This window comes from Platichthys flesus, chromosome 8 (genome assembly GCF_949316205.1).
Source record: "Platichthys flesus chromosome 8, fPlaFle2.1, whole genome shotgun sequence".
NCBI classification, from domain to species: Eukaryota; Metazoa; Chordata; class Actinopteri; order Pleuronectiformes; family Pleuronectidae; genus Platichthys; species Platichthys flesus.
In genome coordinates, this window is record NC_084952.1 from 3,969,802 (window position 1) to 3,988,428 (window position 18,627).

Here is an 18,627-nt window from a genome sequence, read left to right on the forward strand (position 1 = left end):
ATATTCAAATTGAAATGGAAAGTTACTCATCATTTTAAAGCATTTAGAGCGATGATGAATAGAAAAAAGAATATTCATGTTACGAGGAAACTCACTGACAGATGCTACCAAAAACATGCAACACAGATATTAGACATAATGAACAAATAACATGAGAAGGACACGCATAGAGAGAATGAACATACTGACGCCACAAAAAACACAATGAAAGATATGCAGAGATATATACTTTCCCAACAGTTTCTCAGCCCAAAGATAGATAGATAGATAGATAGATAGATAGATAGATAGATAGATAGATAGATATATGGATAGATAGATAGATAGATAGATAGATGGATAGATAGATAGATAGATAGATAGATGGATAGATGGATAGGTAGGTAGGTAGGCACGTTAAGCAAAGTCGCAGTACAACGGATACAAAGAATTAAAATAGCTCAAAATACAAACAATGTCATTACTCTCTTATGATATTTTTTTAATTTCCGAATCTCCAATCTCTTGTTTTTTTCAAGACTCATGCAACTATAATGAAAATAATAATAACATGCTGAACAGAGACTTCATCTTTCTTTCCTTTTGCCTTTGTAAATGTAAAAACAATTGGAAAAGTTTGACTCTAAAACAAAGGAATGTGTTTGAAGGGTAAAACAGTTAAAAATGCATCGCTGTGCTCCTGCCAGCAATTTATTTTTCATACAGTGAGCACTAGGTGCTGCTATAAGACTATGATGGTGATGACACAGCAGCGAGCTACAGCTTCCCATTATTCTGCTGCTGTGCTATCTGTGCTGAGCCAAAGCCGAGTGCCAACTAGACATTCCTCATGAATAAAACAAGCAGGACGGCCTTGGCTCCCCGTCACTGTAGTGAAGCCCCCGATCTGTCACACTCACCTGGATGTGGCACACATTTCTGCTACAGGGAATAAATGCATGGTTTGTCTAGTTTGACACCCACATACACACTGTACGAGAGTGCGAGCGAGACAAATACACACTGTTTTCCAGTGTTGTGAGCAAAAGCATTATGCCAGCCCTCCCTGCCCGTCTCTCTATCTCCTGCAGAAAAGCTGTGAAACACACACACACACACACACACAAACAAACAAACACACATGCATTTCCTTTAGAATGTGAGATGAGGAGGAGCTGTGTGGGTGATGGGAGTCAGTGAGGCGCAACGACCACACTTCTCCTCAAGAGCTGGGTGACGTACCAAGGAACACACAATAATTATGTCCCGCTGGCTGGTTCAGACCTGGAGGAGACATCCTGCCGGTTTCGACAGTCGACAAAATTAGAAGTAGACCGTGGCAATCCTTGCCAGGTGGAGTATCTGTCAGTGGTCCAGCAGCTCATGGGGTGAAGTGGACACAATAATGACTACAGTTGTTGCAGGAGCGGCGACTGAAGAAGTGATGGTTTGGCCGAGACGATTGAAAGACTGTTGTTTGTCAGTGTTGGACCAGGAACCTGCAGAAATCCACTCTCATTTCCAGCCCCAGCATGAGCTCTCTCTCTCTCTCTCTCTCTCTCTCTCTCTCTCTCTCTCTCTCTCTCTCTCTCTCTCTCTCTCTCTCTCTCTCCGGTGGAGATGGTGTAGGAACCTGCAGTGCACCTGCAGGTTTTGAAGGAATAGTTTCAACATGTTGTTGAATATCCGCGTATACCGTTTCCCCCTGAGTAAGATGACAGCGTCTCTGTGTTGCTTCTCTGGCTGCAGTTACAGTCAGCGAGCACAGATTTGAGTTTAGTCCTCTGCACAGGCATGGTGGGACCAAACCTGACCCTTGAACCAGAAATGAACAAGATTCAAGGTTGAAATTGAGATTTGGAGGTCATAGTAGACGTCCTCCTGAGTTTCAGAGTATCAGCTGTTTTCATTTCATGGACTTCACGAAGGCCAAACCCTCTGGTCTCCGGAGGATTTCCGTGATTCGTGTCTCTATCTCATCCGGCCTATTCTCGCTGTCCCCAGTAACAGAGCTGCAGTCGTATATGACGAGAACAATTTAATGCCCCTTGTTTTTATATACGCTAACCCTAACCCCCCTTTATATCCCCTGTATACTTACATTTCAAAAGTGAAAGCAGTGGATGTTTCCGTCTTGTGATATTGATTAAGTCTGAAGTATGACATTAAAAAAGACTATTAAAGGTTTTTAATCATCAGGGAAGACAACTGTTTCTGTCCCTACAAACTTTTTAGAGAGTAAAGAGGGAGAAGTTGGAGTCTGGTGGACATTTCCATTCCTTCTACATTCTCAGATGTTAAGAAGCAGAGTTCAGATGTTCAGATGCAGGATTCCCTCAGAGCCAATATGTCTGAGTGAGACTGGATCCAACATCATAAACACTTTTTCCGTTACTGAGGAGAAGATATGAGATTCCAGCTGTACTGTCCCTGGCTTTGGCTTTATCTGGGTTTTGAAAATGTGACGGCAGGTAAGTGACTCCCCCACCAGCTTTCATCCTTCCTGAATGAGTATGACTTTAGATATGAGACCTGATGCCTCGACGACAACAGCTTTTGTTATTACTGCCCATGGCTCCCATATATCCAAGAATCAGTAGAATGCAGCAGCTGATGAATTGTAAGTTGAACCTTTATTATAATATGTCAAGTTTAAAAACAATGACTTGTGTTTTGTTTGTCACTTTGGGAACAAAGTGCAAAAGCAGCAAAAACAAGCTATGGACAAACACTGATATATCAGCACCTTTGTTGGATGATAATTTGGAAGTTACCTTCATCCATCTACGCCTCATCCCTTTAATTAAATGCTCTGCTCCTAACAGCGTACAGTATGTTTTTTTTCCAAACAAAGTTGTTTTGTTTCAATGACAGGTCCTTCACTCGCAGCATTGAGAGCGTTCTGTCCCGAAAGCTAAAGCCCCAAAATGAAACACTACATCTGGCGTCAGACAATAGCAAACCCAAGGTGAACACATTTCAGACACACACTGTTATCACATTTGCCTCTGCTCATTTCACGTAGCAGCGGATTAAACCTTGAGAAATCAGTTAGCTGCACTTGTCCTCTTTGCCGCTGATGAGTGTTGTCAGTTGTTTTGCTCTCGAGCAGCCGCTCCTCATGCAGCCAAGCAGTTTGGACTGATTTCCTCAGTTCCGACAGAGGACACAGTTGCCCCCCCCCCCCCCCCCCCCCCCCTCCCCGGGGACCCTCTCTCGCTCTCACTCACAGACTTTTGAGACATAGTCTGCGGCAGATTTCCCATTCATCCCCAAAGCTGTGTCAAGCACCACTTTGTTGCCGTTTGAATTCTCACTTTCATTGTGACGTCCTCCAAATGGACGCTTGGAGAGAGTTGTCTGGGGCAAATTTGTTGATTGCGATGCTTTATGACTTGTAAATGTGTCGGAAAGCTGCATGTGCGACTTGGAGGGGGTTTCTTAATGGGAGCTAATCAAAACAAGAGGAAGCAGAGAGCAGCAGGGGAGGAAAGAGACGGACGATAAACGGGAGGGTTAGCAGGCTAAATGGATGGACCTGGCGGGCCACGGCCCCTGGGGACCCGTTTGAACTGTGAGCCTCGGGGCCGGTGCCCAGGAGGAAGCTTCTCTTTGAAGCCGACCACAGAGTGACCACATAGAAATGGAAACTGCCGACAACAAGATAGAAAACCATGAAGAAAGACAGAAAGGGAAGCGAAACACAACAGAAACAAATCATAAATCAACTGCAAAAACACAGAGGACAGATATGTAGAGAAAAATAACTCCTCTGTAATACATAGAAAGGTAAATATGAGGATTTTGGTGCATACTTTTTCACCTCCATGAAAATATCAAAGCTGGTATAAATTACAACTACATTCTCTGTTCTTATCAATATTTGAAAATTCACTTTTTAAAGTATATTTGCAAATATTGATGCAGGACACCTGGATCCTCATCACCTCTGTGTCTTCTGGTTCCAACATGAAGCGTCAATACAGGCCGTGAACCTCCCTGTGCACAAAGGGGTTTATCTTGCCTTGAGACAAATTATATGTACAACGTTACATCCAACATAAATTCCTTTGTATCTGTGTCCTGTTTCTTCTGGACGAGGATTTATCGTGTCCACCTTAGTCTATTTTTCATGCAGTGAAAATATTAAACATTTTTTTTCTTTTTTCTTTCCTTAGTCAACACTAGATGTCCCCATGAGCCTTTAATAAAAATGACTGAGCCTGTGCGATGCTTGGATGATGGCAAACATGAATTTTAATGTCTTTTTTCTTTTGAGAGGAAATAATGTAAATGCAAATTAAGAGATTACACAGAGATTAAAAATAATAAAAAACCCAAATAAAGCAGCAGGGCATCCTGTTAAATCACAGTGCGGTTGTGCGTCCCAGAGGCCTGTACACAAAGTCTGAGCTCCAGACACAAACACACTGTGTGTGTTGTGGGACAGCTGATCTAAACATAGAAGAGGAATAGCAAAGCTCGAGGGCTGCAGTGTCTCGGATCTCGGAGCCGCTCGCCCCGAAAGTGGATTATGAAATGATATTGGTGTCAGGAGTTTACCGGGAGGCGAGACGCAGGGAGGGGGAGAGAGGTAATCTGTTGGTAGACAGAGGAGGAGACAGCGGCGTCTGATGCAGGATGAAAGTGCAGTTTGCCTCCAGTAAGACTTGAGATCCACGTGGAGGAGCAATAAAGCGATAGTGTGATACTGTAGTGAAGGGGAGGGAGTGGGGGAGCTGGAGGAGGTTTCACAGGAGGGTGAAGCTGTGATTAGAGAGAGATTGGAGGTAAAATCCCAGGGAATCACCTCTGTCTGTGCAGGTGCTTATTGAAGTCTTACTTTCATGGGTGTGAGGAAACAATCACAGCGGAGTCGTGGGGGGGGGGGGGGGGGGGGGAGCGAAGCGGGATTGATCCATCTGTGCCGTGGACGTCGGGCTTTAAAGATGGAAAACGTCTGGGAAGTCTTTTGCAAAAGTGCAGCTACTCCCTCATGTCTACATCTTGTAGTTATGATTAATTGAGCCGACGCCATGTCTGCCTGTTGTTCTTCTCCACCTGGATCTTCTTGTAAACTCATTTCAGGAGATGGAACACAGCACATCACAGCATTTCAGGCTTCACAAGAGGAAAACCGGCCTTTATCCACAGACTCTCGGCATCTGCTTCTTCATTTATGACACTGTATCTTGGTTGATGAGGTTTATTTAACTGGCGATGATTCGATGATTAAAAAATAGAAGAGTTTAAATAGAATCGTAAATTCGTGTTTATTTCATTAGGATGAGACATTAGATTGAAAAAAAAAAAAGAAGCTGTGATGATAAGCGCAAAGTTTCTTTTGAGGGAGAGTGAAGTCACACGGAGGCAGATATTGTGTAAAACATTCCAAGAAAGAAATGTCACCTTTACGTCCTAAAATCAACCTGAACAGTTAAAGTATGACATGTCTGTGTGCAGCCTTTTCCAATCCCTTGTTGAGGAAAGTATTACGTGGCTGCTTCAGATTCTTTCAGTTCACTTTCAACGATGCTGAAGAAGCCACGAAGATCACAAACACTTTTATTTTTACCGAGAACCAGAAGGTGAAGAGAGATAAATAAAACTTATCTTGCAAAGGTTTTCTAACTGATGAAACAAGATATATCCTGTTTACTTTTGATGCTGATGTTCAGAGTCAGAAACGGTTAAAAGATAAAACAGGGGATTGTGGCTGAGGTTTGACATTTAGAGCCAAATATCAGCTTTGACTCGGGTGCGCCCCACAGAACTGGAAACACCGCTGTTGTCATGAGACATTTAGTTAGTTTGTTTGTTCCAGCACCTCTTTGTTACAAATAAAAATCTGTTTTTCTGAGGATGTAGTAAAAAAAGCAACTTGGTTTCAGTTTTAGAGGAATATTAAATCAGAAAAAGAAGTTCTTCAGCTTCTGGAACCATCGAGGTCATGACGAATATTCTCTGATTGTTGGAAAAGGGAAACAGATTTTTGGTTGTGCGGTTAATCGAACAGCAAAAGTTTTTAAGTTGTTCGACAGTTAAAGTTTTGTTAAGTATCTGAAGCACGGTGCAGATCAGCCGACACTGAACTGTACACCCAAAGATGTGAAAGTTAATTCTCATATTTCATGTCTTCTGTTTATGTTGTTCACATTGAAATATTTTTGTTTGGGGTAATTATTCTAGTAATTTATAATTATCTACCATTTGTGATTTGCTCACATTTACCTCAGTCTAAGTCCTCCTGGCTTCTGATGTCACTCAAAACAAATGTAGTTCAAGTAGTTTAGGTGAACATATTTCTACATCACTGTGACCTTTGACCCCGGAAACACAGCAACATGAGGTCATTGTGACCTTGACGTTTGACCTCCATCCAGGCACCAGAATCAAACCACCTCATCTTTGAGTCTAAAGGAGAGTTTGTACCAAATTAGAACAAATCTTAAGATATCATGTTCAAGGGAAACATAAACATTGACCTTTGACCTCAGGCTACCCAGATGAATCTCAAGTGAATGTTAGTGTGAAAGAATCAATTCCAGTCGTTTCGGAGATGTTGCATCCACAAGGTAAAACATACACTTTGTGAGGTCACAGTGACCTTGACCTTTGACCTTTGACCTTTGGACAGCATGGCACAAGAAGAGATATAAACATTTAACAGCATTTTGTGTTTCAGGCTTGTTCTCTGCTCCTGTGCAGCTTCAATGAATAATGCATTCAAGAGAAAAGCCATACAAGCTTGAAATTTGTTTAGCAGGAGATTATTTAGATTTGGGAATAAATAAAAATGTAGGACTATATAATGTAATGTAGGCTTAACTGTTATTCCAGCTGATGGATATTTATAAAATATATTATACCAATCAATAATGAGTCATATAGAATCCCTCAGTGGGTTTAGTGGATATCTTCATCTAGAATCAGTTAAACCAAACTGAGATGATGATGCATAGAATCAAAGCACTGCTGATTATTTTAGTTAGTTAGGCAGTTCGGAAATGTCTTCGATTAATAATGTTCTTCTGTACTTGCTTACAAAAGTGATGATGAGACAGAAGAGCAGCATCATTTCTTGTGAAGAGATATTGTTGTCAACAACATCATTAAAGCTTTGATCCTTTCCAAAAAACAAGCATACTGGAATTTGAATTATAGCATCGATATCAAGCTTTTCACTTATCACCAAAACTCAGCTGGAGCCGAATCTCAAAAAGAAAAACAACCAAGTCAGTGTGCGTGTTCACTCACATCACTCAAAACTTTAGAACAGGAAGCGAACGGACTCTACATAAACTGAAATGAACTCGTCTTCTGTTAATAACCTGAATACGATGTTCTTCTCTTCACGCACTTCTTCAGGAAACATGTGAATTTATTACATGTTTGTCCAATGAACCGTGCACCAGATCCACTGAGATGCTTTTCAGCCCGAATCCTTTAATCATCCACTCTTCTTCTCTGTGAAGGTGATCGAGCCCGAGGGCAAAGAAACGAAACACACATGACGCAGCAGGAAGGAAACTGATGAACAAGTCCAGGAGCAGGACGATGGTGTGAAGAGAAATACGTCTTTGAAGAATATTTAAAAGATAATATTGTCTGTGACTGTGAAAGTTGGACTGAATATGACACAGTCAGTTATTTTATAGGACGGATGCATTGTAGGCATTTTGAATCAGAATCTTAGAACTTTTATTGTTTGACTTTTTCCTATTTTAGGTCAGTAGTTGAGTCTTGGTACAATTCTTTCCTTAAACAGCTTATGATGTATTGTAACAAATAACTGAATGTATATGTTGAATTATATTTTGTAAATTGTACATAATATTTCTTATCAAGAGATTTACAGTCAAAAACTATAAAAAAAAACATAATTACTGTGTAGACTCTACACAGTAATTATATACACTGCAGAGTATCTCACTTTAGTATTTCACTTTTTCATATTAATTTGTCTCTTGCACATTTTCCTAATAGTTTTTTTTATTAGATTTGCTGAAAAACCCAGTAATGGTCCTTGGACTGGGAAGAATGGAGCCTCTGCCCCTGAACTCCAAGATTACTCTACACTGTTTTGTGAGAATTTAATTGGAAATCTTGGAAACATGCACCACTCCAGCACACTATCAACTTCAAGTGGGTTGAGATGTATGAATGGACCCGATCTCGAGAGGGTCACTGAGCTGGAATCTGGTTTTCAGACGCTGTGAATACGAGAGGGCCGTGAAATGTTGCTCTCCAGCAAACCTTGAATCAAGTTCTGCTCAACTTCTCTGCCGAGAATTATCCTCCGACAACCTGAAGCATCTTCAGCATGTACATCTACTTTCTATTGTCCCCCATTGAAGTGAAACCAAAGCAGAACTCACCATTCTTCTATCAGACATGAGCGCACCCCCGACCCGCCCAGGCTCTCCGACCCCCCCACTGCTGCGAAAGCTAAAGAACGTCCAGGTTGTAGAGCTGCCATGTCCCACTTGTTCTGCATAATGAGATGTGATCACAATATGGACAGGATGCAGGCGTGCATATAAATCATAGATGTAAGTGTAGCAGCGTGATTGGATTGTTCATTAGACACAAAGCAGACACACACACACACACACACACGTGTGTGTGTGTGTGTGTCGTGGGAATATTCAGATGTCGAACATAATGAGATGTTCAGATTAATTACAGAAACACACGTTTTAAAAAAACCTACTGTTCTGAAAATGACCAGGAATTACATGATTAAAGCTGAAGATAATTTGATTCACAGAAAACCTCTCTTAACGTCCATTTGTACGATTTCTGCTCATCTCACTGGTTTGTCTTTGTGCACATGAGTCCATCGTCCAGACGAACTTCTCAAGGAAGATATTTCATCTCACTCTCTTTTCCTTTCAGAGTTTGGTAATGAAACGAATCAGCTTCTTCACTTCTCAGAGCCTCCATCTAACTCATCCTCCTCTTTCCCTCAAATCGCTCATGTACTTTTTCTACTACATTTCAGAGGGAAATCTCCTTGCTTCCATTTTACAACATTAACTTAAATAGCCGTATATCGTGACGAATACTTTTCAGAACATATACGAAAAACATATACGATTAAGAAACTTAAATTAACATGACTCATAAAGTTATTGTGTGAATCCGGATCGGGGAACAGATCAATTTGAATGGATCTTTATAAAAATCTTGAATATTAGGGGAATAATATTCATAAGAGTGTGCAATTTGGTTGAGATCCAAATAAAACCGTGGATCTAATGAATTTAAATAAGGTTTAATAAGAGGGCTGTTCGGTCTTGGCAGAGTTATCACTTACCAACAGCTCTGTTTCAGGAATCTGTGAATTGTTCATCAGTCCACCAAAGACACGTTTCCACTCCACACATCCCCGATTGTTTCATACACAGCAAAATTACAGTTTGAGACCCAGACCCCCATTAATGAGCTGAGTTTTTTCTTCTTCTCTCTCTCATGAATCATCTCACAACACCTCAAATGTATTTTATGACCCTTCAAAGACGGCAGGACACCTATGAATCACAGTGTGCAGCTATCAAACTGTGAACTAGTTCAAACTGGCTCCACCTCACGCAGCTGCAGCAGTACATTTCTGCTTTACACGTTGTTTGTATCAGCATCAAACGCTTCTGTGCTGTTTCTTAAATAGAGCTTTTGAATAAATAACTTCTTCTTCTCTTTTTTTCACACAATGTTTTACTGGTTCTTTGAAACCACAGCTTGTTGGTATAATTTTCTGCGATAACATTTACAGCCTGGTGTTAAAACGTAGCCTCAGTGTATAATAAATGTTCTGTTTACTTCATTAGAATGTGATGGTAGGATTTCACTCCTGTGGTCAGAGGACATTTAAATGCAGTCGACACGTGAAGCCAGAAGATAAACCTGCACTGGAATAGGGCAATTTTTTTGTTTTTTTGTTTTAAATCTGGACCGTGTCTCTTTATGTCAAAGAAGTGTTTCATGTGTTGGTTCCCTCAGTTTCAGATTCCAGTCCACATCCTTTGGGAAACAATGCTCGGCTGTGATTCACTTCAAAAGTTCTACAGCTCTCGGTTGTATAAAAGGTTTTGATCAGAGCTGATCCACTTTTTTGGTCCAGATCCTTCGGGGGGAACATTTGGCTGCAGAAGGCGATGCTAATGTTTTTTTTTCTTTGCCATCCCTAGGACGTCCCATGAAAATAATGATCATAATTACTAACCTGCGTGCAAAGGGCTTCTGTCCTTTTTATAGTTGTCTTTCTAATTAAGATAAATACTTAGATTCCAACTGGCCACACATGGAAGGGGAGGTGGTGGGATGTCCTACTTGGATGTGTTTGGATTTCCAGTCTCTGATATTAGAGCGATGTTTGGACTCCGACCTCCATCCAGAGACAAAAGCTCTCACTCAAAGTGCTGCGACTGCTGCATTATGAATGTGCCGGCAGCAGAGTATTCCATTAGGAGTGACTCAGCAAAGACTTCCACTCATTTTCAAAGTATCACGCTGTGCATAAATGACTCCGGCAAAGCAGTTGCGAGAGGGGCCTGCTGAAAGCGTGCAGGAGCACTGGGACACATCAGATAAACAGAAAGGTGGGATGTGTACGAGAGGAGCACCTGAGCAGCGTTCTTCAGCTTCCACTGTTACTGGGTAAGGTTAACTCATTGTTCTATATAACATGTGCATCTGTGCTGCTCTCACTGGCAAGATGCTCATCTTCAGGTTCATGATTTTAAGTGAGGATACCACTTGAGCAGGTTTACATGCTCTGAAAACACATCCCTGTATATTGCTGCAGCTCCTCTGTTCAGCCTCTGTCTGAAACACTAGGTTTTAGATTCTGTGTCCTGTTACAAACATTTAATCTGCTCGCTAATAGACACATTGATGAGTTTGGCTCTAAATCACTGACCTAATAAAGCTTCCTCCATTTTTTTTTCCATAATAAGTTTGTAACAATAAACTTCGTTTTGTTCTAACAATAGAAACCTCCCTTTAAAAAGGCATCTGACAGGATTCATCTATCAGTTTCTCGGGGTGAATGCCGGGGGTTGATTCTCCGGCACGACTGCTGCATTCATTCACAGAGGTCAAATGGAAAGCCTCCGCTCGGGAAGATGGATCCACAATAAAGAATCTCTCTCCTCGAGCAGAGCGGGGAGAAGGAGCCATATGCTCGGTTCCTAATGCGGCAGTCGCAGAGAATGTACGACGCCGAGTTGACATCGCAATCTGGAGCCGCGCACAACACCGCGTGGTTTACTGGATAATGGGATGTGAAACTGGTCACATATCACATCTGTGTGAGCAAGCTCCTGCTGACGCTCCCCGTACAATGTGTCACTATCCATTACAATCCCTGCAACAGACACTCAAAAAAACACACACACGTTCCCATTCTTTTGTGTAATGCACACACACACAAATGCATGTAAATAGTGAACTTTCTACTGCCTCACTTTGTGCAGCCACATCCACTAAATCACATAGAAACTCAGTTACACACACACACCGAGAGTCATGTACACAATAACACACAAAGAAAACAAATTCCCCCACTGGTATTAACAAAACACTAAGACGTGCTATATCTTACCCATGAAGACAATTCCCTCCTCCTCTCTCCCAGTCAGCGAGCCAGGCATTCATTGTGTGCATGATAAATTAAAGCCATCTCAGCCGCATTCGTGTGACACAAACACACACACACACACACACACACACACACACAGGGGTTGTGTATAAGCACAGGTGTGATAACATAAGCTCTGGATTCATGGGGAGAATGTCAAGGGAGAGCTCTCTCTCATTTGCCCTAATGAATCATGCTATAAGTTCATTTTGCAGGAGCAGCAGCACATTTGCCATGTGCGCTGAGTGGGCATCAGCACACACATCACGTTTGATTACGGTGACACGACTGCACAAAGCCGATGACTGGTTTTCAGTGTGTACATGAAAACATGTCAGATGTTTAACTACGGTATTAATCTCCAAAGTCCCAGGTTTCTTCTTTTTTTTTTCTTTTTATATCTCCGGCGCTGTCTTCATTATTCTGGTTTCTCTGCTCTGTGTGTGACTGAGATTACTTATCTGAGGAACAATGCAGCCACCACTGATTGAATGGAGGGAAATGGGATGAATGCAGAAGGAGGAGATGATCAGCTGAGGCTGCTTTGGGGGTTTGATAACTAGGGGGCAAGGAGAAGCATATTTGAATCATCTGAATGCTGATTTGTTACCCGAGGAAACTTTTGTCACATATTCAAATACTGTTTATATTTCCCTGACAAGTGATGAAGTTTCTGCCCTTCATCCCTGAAGCAAGAGTGGAAGGACTTTGACATTTCGATTGTGAAAACCCCAAAATATCACATATTGTTATCAAAAAACTTGGAATCAAACCAAGAACCTTTTCGATATTGCATAGTTCTACATACTGACTGTAGCATAAATGCACAAAAGGACTCACAAATATTTGTGTTTTGCATTTCTTGTATTCATGTAAAGGTACAACACACATTAAACAACATCTCCAATTGTGCCAATCTGGCAAATTTGGATGATAAAATCCAGACAAAACAACCAAAACACCATAAAGGCCAGCAACAGCACTGAGTGAGACTTGACAGGACACAAGTCACGCAGAGATGTACAACACCACCAGACACAAATGCAGTAACACAACAACAGACCCGCCTGGCAACAGGCTGCAGATCCAGTTGTCAGCAGGTGAGGATGAAAATAACAACACTCCTGTGAACACTTGCACATTGATGAGTCCATGACTTTTACAGCTCTCATTATGGCTTGATAACGTCTGAGATCTGCCACGAGGTTTGTAGACGAGACAATAAAACACAGTGCACGTTGCCAATTTGTTGCAGTATAACATATTTATTGCAACAATTTGGAACAAAGACCTTGTCTGAGCCCCAAATATCAAATCATTTAATCTCACTGCAAACATACAAGATCATGACACATTCTCAACATTGTAAATAAAAAGGAGCAGTAAACATAATAGATTGATTAACGTACTTGAACAATAACAAGCTAATTGCATTCAGCTACACCTACACTGCTGCTGGAGTAAGAGTGTGGTGAAGACAAAGTGTTGTGGTTCCAGGCAGCGAGTACACACAGCAAGTATACATTTGTCTGGAGCTGAACCGTCCCTGCACTGGAACAGGGTTTAGCACTGGGACAACTCAGGAAAATGTCTTGTTCCCTGGACAGTGGAGTCTGTACCGAACCAGGGATAAGGGTTGAGACACAGCCCGAGTTTCTGCTGGTGGTGTCTCTTTGTTTGTTCAGTCATGGTGACTAATGCTCCCAAGCTGCACAGTTCCTCCTCTGCTGCAGCGCCTGCTCGGCTACCATGCATCAGCAGAGGACCCAGCAGCCACCAGGTGAAACAGCCAATGAATTAATTACTGTTTCACCCCCAGTCTGCAGTAGGGATTATAGATTTAATAAAGGTTAAACATAACTACTGTTCTGCTAGGGCTGTACATTGTATATCTTGCAGAATGAGCTACAGTACATAACAACACGTGTATTGCACAAAAGAGAAAAACAACACAAACGTATAAATAGTGTGGCAGAATTAGCACCAGGAGAAACCTGCAGTTCGGTGCATCATATATCTCTTGTGGTGTAAATGTAGAAATCAATAACAATAGCAATGAGGCAAAAACAAAAGAATAAACAGAAGCAAAAACATAAATACGTGATGATAAAAATGCATAATTAACCACATTTGCACATATAGGGCAAACTCGCTTTTGACGCCCTGTGAATGTAGCACACACACGTTCATGCTTCAGAAATAGCATCAACCTGAAAAATACAGAAAGCACTGATTTGTACCAAACTAGTGCAGGGATGCTGCATGATTCAGGGAGGAACGTATTATATTGTGGTGCAGATCTGGTGAGAGGGGAATATTTGCCTTTATGACTTCCCTTAATGTGGGGTACAGAGGTTATCACTGTCCCTCCTCGATGAAAGGAGGTTCACGATTTGAATCCCGGCTTGGTTTGGCCTTCGGGCTCTAGTACTTTACGTGAGTTGTATGTGACTGTGTACTTTTGTTCCCCTACATTTCAGGGATAAATATTTAGTTTTTCCCCACTTTATTCATGTGAATGCTTTTGCTGCATCATCCTTTATAAATAATCTTGTGTGATGAGCTCTGACGACAACCCTTCAGTGGGTTTGCAAATCTGCCACTTACACAACAAGTTCTGCATTCACAACTGTGTTGAGTGCCAATGTTTTCTCAGTAAAATATACTTAAATATCAAAAAATAAAAGCAGACTGGTCCCAGAGCCATATAGTATTTTATATTGTGCGACACGTTGTTATGATCACTTTTATAAATTCCACACAGAGCTGATTTTAGCTCAACCTTCTGTTTGGCAGCTTAATTTATAATACATCATGTTTTTGTTTAAGATGCATCACATGTCTGTCTGTCAAGTGTCAGTAGGCCTCATATAACTGTGACTTCAAAGTGCTGCAGTAAGATTTAAAAATGTCCACTAAAGTTGTTTTAGTAGCACGAAATGGAAAAAAGTACAGAAACATATACTGAGCCTGTATAATGTACTAAATTGTGCTTAATTGCAAGTATTCCCGTGTGTCTGAGTAAACCAGGCTACTTCCTCACAGCTGATTATAGCAATAACCCTCTAAAATCAATAATTTAAAACGTTTTTTTCTTGAAACCATCACTGAAAAACCCAATCGATGCTCTTTCTAGTTAGAGATAGATTTCTCCTCTTTAGAGGGTAACCGACAAAAGGTCTGTGCAATATAATAAAGCAATTATAATCAAAGAAATGAATACATGAATGAACACGATTTCATTTATGATTGAATGTTATCGATTATTGATCCCACCCACGGTCACTACAGTGCTGAGGACAGGACGGTGGATACAGCAGCTTTTTATTCACCACTCCATCACTGCATGTTTATGAGTACACTTATGTGTGTATTCAGATTTCCATCATGTGTTAGTGTCTGTGTGTGTGTGCAGCCATAAAGAAACCACTCTCTCACTCTCTCTCTCTCTCCCTCTTCACTCAAGGACACTTCACGTTGGCTCGGTGGGACTGGACCGCATCCCCGTCCGTCTGTCCTCGTTTTTGTTTTTTTCGGGGGGGGAGAGGGGATTGCTTTATACTGCCTACTACGGGACGGTCGTGATTGGTCCTCGCGCTCCTCCCTCCCTCCCTCCCGTGTGATTGTATGTAAATCCCGTGGGGCCGGATCCGGTGGGTGAGGTTGGGGCTCGCGCTCCTTCCTCGCACACGAGACCCGCGAGCGGCCGAAGTGAGATCGCTGCGGAGCTGTCCACTGCGCCGTGGTGCTGAACTCCACATCTCTGCTCGTGTGTTTTTGGAGGATTAACATCTCCCCCCCCCAACACCCATCCCCTGTGGCTGCTTATAGGTGCAAACTTCTCCTGAGGACATCTCTCTCTCTCTCTCTCTCTCTCTCTCTCTCTCTCTCTACCTTTCTCTCGCTACCACTCTCTCTACCTCTCTCTCTCTACCTCTCTCTCTTCCTCACCCTCTCCCTCTCTCAGTCCATCCCCCTCTTTCTCTCTGCACACATCGGAAATTACACCAGCCGTGGATTTGATGCGATTTTCCTAAATAATAGTTTGTTGAGAAGTGTTGCGTCCTCGCGGTCTTGGGCTTGGATTATTCCCCTGGATGGTTTACGTCTGGTCACACAGGTAAGGATGCATTTCTTGTGTGATTCTCACTTGGGCTTGAACTAATTGTTAAGCCACATCCGACCGGAGCTCCATCCTCGGAGAGAAGTACCCCCTCTCTCTCTTTCTCTCTCCGCCTGACTCGCCATCAGACACCGAGCTTAACCCTCATCATCGGCGAGGCGCCACAACTCTTTTTCTAATAATCCACCAGGTCACTCTCCTTGACTCGGAGAATATCTTCCAATCGACTGCCTTAAGCTTTCGCCGTTTCAATCTACTCGCCGCGAGGTGCTGGAGGCTCAAATCACCTGCTATCAGGACGTGTGAAGTTGTAGATTGTATAGTTGCTGTTATTTTCGGTCAACACCACGTCCCATTGTAACGCACTTAAACGACAGGAGGCTGCACGCTGCGTCGCCCAGAGCTTTTAATTTATCCGCGTAGTACTTAGTGTGTTATTTTTTCTCCCCTTGGCACACTAATCCTTGAGTGACACCGTTAGCAGCAGAGGGATTATACTTTTGTTTTTCATCCTCAGCTTTGCGCCTGACTCATTTGGCAACGTACAGCCGAGGCTCTTGCGCCGGGCATGGCCATTAATTGTGTTGCATGATGGTGTGCGAGTGAAATTTGTTTTTTGGGGAAAGAGAAAGGGGGGGGGGGGGGGGTCCTCTGCAGCAGATGGAGTTAAAGCTGTAACCTTAAACCAGATTAGGTCGTGCTACCGATAGGACTCAGATGTACAGGCTGGAATCCTGTGAGGGGGTTTGTATTGTGGGGGAGTGAAGCAGCCTTATGCTGAATGTAGAAATACAATCAATACAGAACAATTGATACAAATACAAATAGTGGAGTGAGACATTTGCCTTAGGACTTTAAAAATTGCATCTTCTTAAATTTTAATAAACATACTTTCTGCATTATGAGGGAATCACTGGAGTTCTGTGCTCAAGTACAAAATTACATTTTCCATTTTGTCACAACTGCCTCCAATCTGCAAACAACACAGTTTTAGCATATCAATGATTTAATGATACAATAGGGCGACAATCATCTCGGAGCCATTATCCTGTAGTCACTGTGTCTGCCCGACACTTTACGCCGATTTTGTGCATCGTACTCACACGAAATATTATCAATGCAGCTTTTACTTTTATGTCAAAGTGTAACACTACTGCTCTTAAAGCAGTAAATGATCTGATAACATCGTTCATCACCGATTGTGAGATAAGCACTTCCTTCATGACACACCTTTTGGTGGGCAAGGTGCCCAAATCTTAATTAGTCTGGTGACAAATCTATTATTTTACAGGGTCAAGACAAAGGATCAAAAGACTCTATAGGCACTTCAACTCCTGACTCGTCTGTATATTGTTTTTCCAATGTGTGCGATCTCTTTCTTTGATTCGCAGGGAGCACAGACACAGAGGAGCCCCCGACGCGTTTCTATACTAATTGCGACAGTAATTGAAATTCTTGAAGAGACAGCGTGAATGCTAAAGAAAGCGTTCGCTGAAGCTCAGCCATCTGTAGAACTTTACAATCCAACTCCAGTCCCTTTATTCCCACAATGCATTCCCTTTATCTATAAAGGCTCTTTGAAACCACAAGATAGAATCTATTTCAAGTGGCACATAGGATGAATGAGTGCATCTGTCTTTCAAGACTGCACTAACTAATTGATTCTCCACTTGAATACAAACCAGGGGCCGTATAATGGATCATCAATATATGCAATATCTACAGCGATATGTATAGCGGGCCGTATAGAGGCGGCTACGTGATAAATGCGCTCATCTTTATAAAAAAACATAACGTCTAGCGGAGGGACTTGGAGAGACAGATAAGACAATGTTCAATTTCAGAATGGCTCTGGAGGTTTTCTGCTCTGAATTGATACTGATCCTCTTAGTTCAGAACATCCTCACAAGGAAAAGCATTGTGCTCCACCTCACTAACACACAAAAAAAGTCCAATTAAGCCATTTATCAACAGGTGTGAGATGGTGTGCGCGGCTGAGCAGGTATAGCAGTTTTAATGGAGCGCTCTTCTTTTCATTATGGCTCCCCTCGAGCACCACAGGGAGGAAAAGGCTTCCGAGTCAATATTACTTTTCACCAGAGGAAGAAGGAACTGATTAAAGTATTTCGGATCCGAGAGGAGAAGAGGTGTCGGCACCCAGCAGCAGCAGGTAGTCGGAGGCAGAGCAGGGTTGATATGACAATGAAGATGTACCTTTCTGGAGGAAAATTGTGCTGCCACTGAAGAATAACACAGATTTGGTGCCTTCAAAATGATCCTGAGTGTCCTCGCGTCCCAGCATTTTCCAAAAATCTGTATCCGTTTCCCTTTGGGAGGCTTTTCCAGAGCAAACTGGTTTTAAAGGGTATATTTCCTTTGTGCTGCTATCACAGCTTTCTGTACCAACATCAGATTCCTCCACAAATGCTGCAGAGCACTTTTCAATGCCAAGTCAGGTCCGGGAGGTTTTCCCATTCCATCACTGATATTATGATCCGGCACTAGCCCTCTTAGTGCAGCTGGGCTATTCTGAGCTCCCAGTGGCACCTACTGGGACCCCGAATAAACATGGGAGATCAAACAACTACACCACAGCCTGCCAACTTCTTTTGAAGGCAGGGAACTACAAAATCCATCATGTTCAAGTGCCTTTCAAATATGTACCAACATAATGCTACTGAACTGAATATAATGGAACAAGGTGACATAATGTACTGGGCCAGCATGTGGCAATGTTAATGGGTTTATACGGTGAAAGAGCGACGTCCTTTCAGATGAGAGATTTCCACTTCCTTTCACATCAGAGTTCAATCATCGTTTCAGATTTTTTGCAAGCTGCGTTTCATATGCAGAGGGTCAGTTCACTTAAATGTGTTTTCTCACA

The 18,627-nt window shown here is 42.2% G+C and overlaps 1 protein-coding gene across 2 annotated transcripts in view; it reads left to right on the forward strand.

Moving 5' to 3' along the window:
• Positions 1 to 15,317: 15,317 nt before the first annotated feature.
• Positions 15,318 to 18,627, forward strand: part of fstl5 (follistatin-like 5) — a 148,790-nt gene continuing 145,480 nt past the window's right edge. For both annotated transcript variants that reach the window (XM_062393101.1, XM_062393102.1), the window contains exon 1: positions 15,318 to 15,740. In XM_062393101.1, coding sequence (XP_062249085.1) covers positions 15,718 to 15,740 — 23 coding nt within the window. In that variant the 5' untranslated portion in view covers positions 15,318 to 15,717. The remainder of the gene's footprint in view (positions 15,741 to 18,627) is intronic.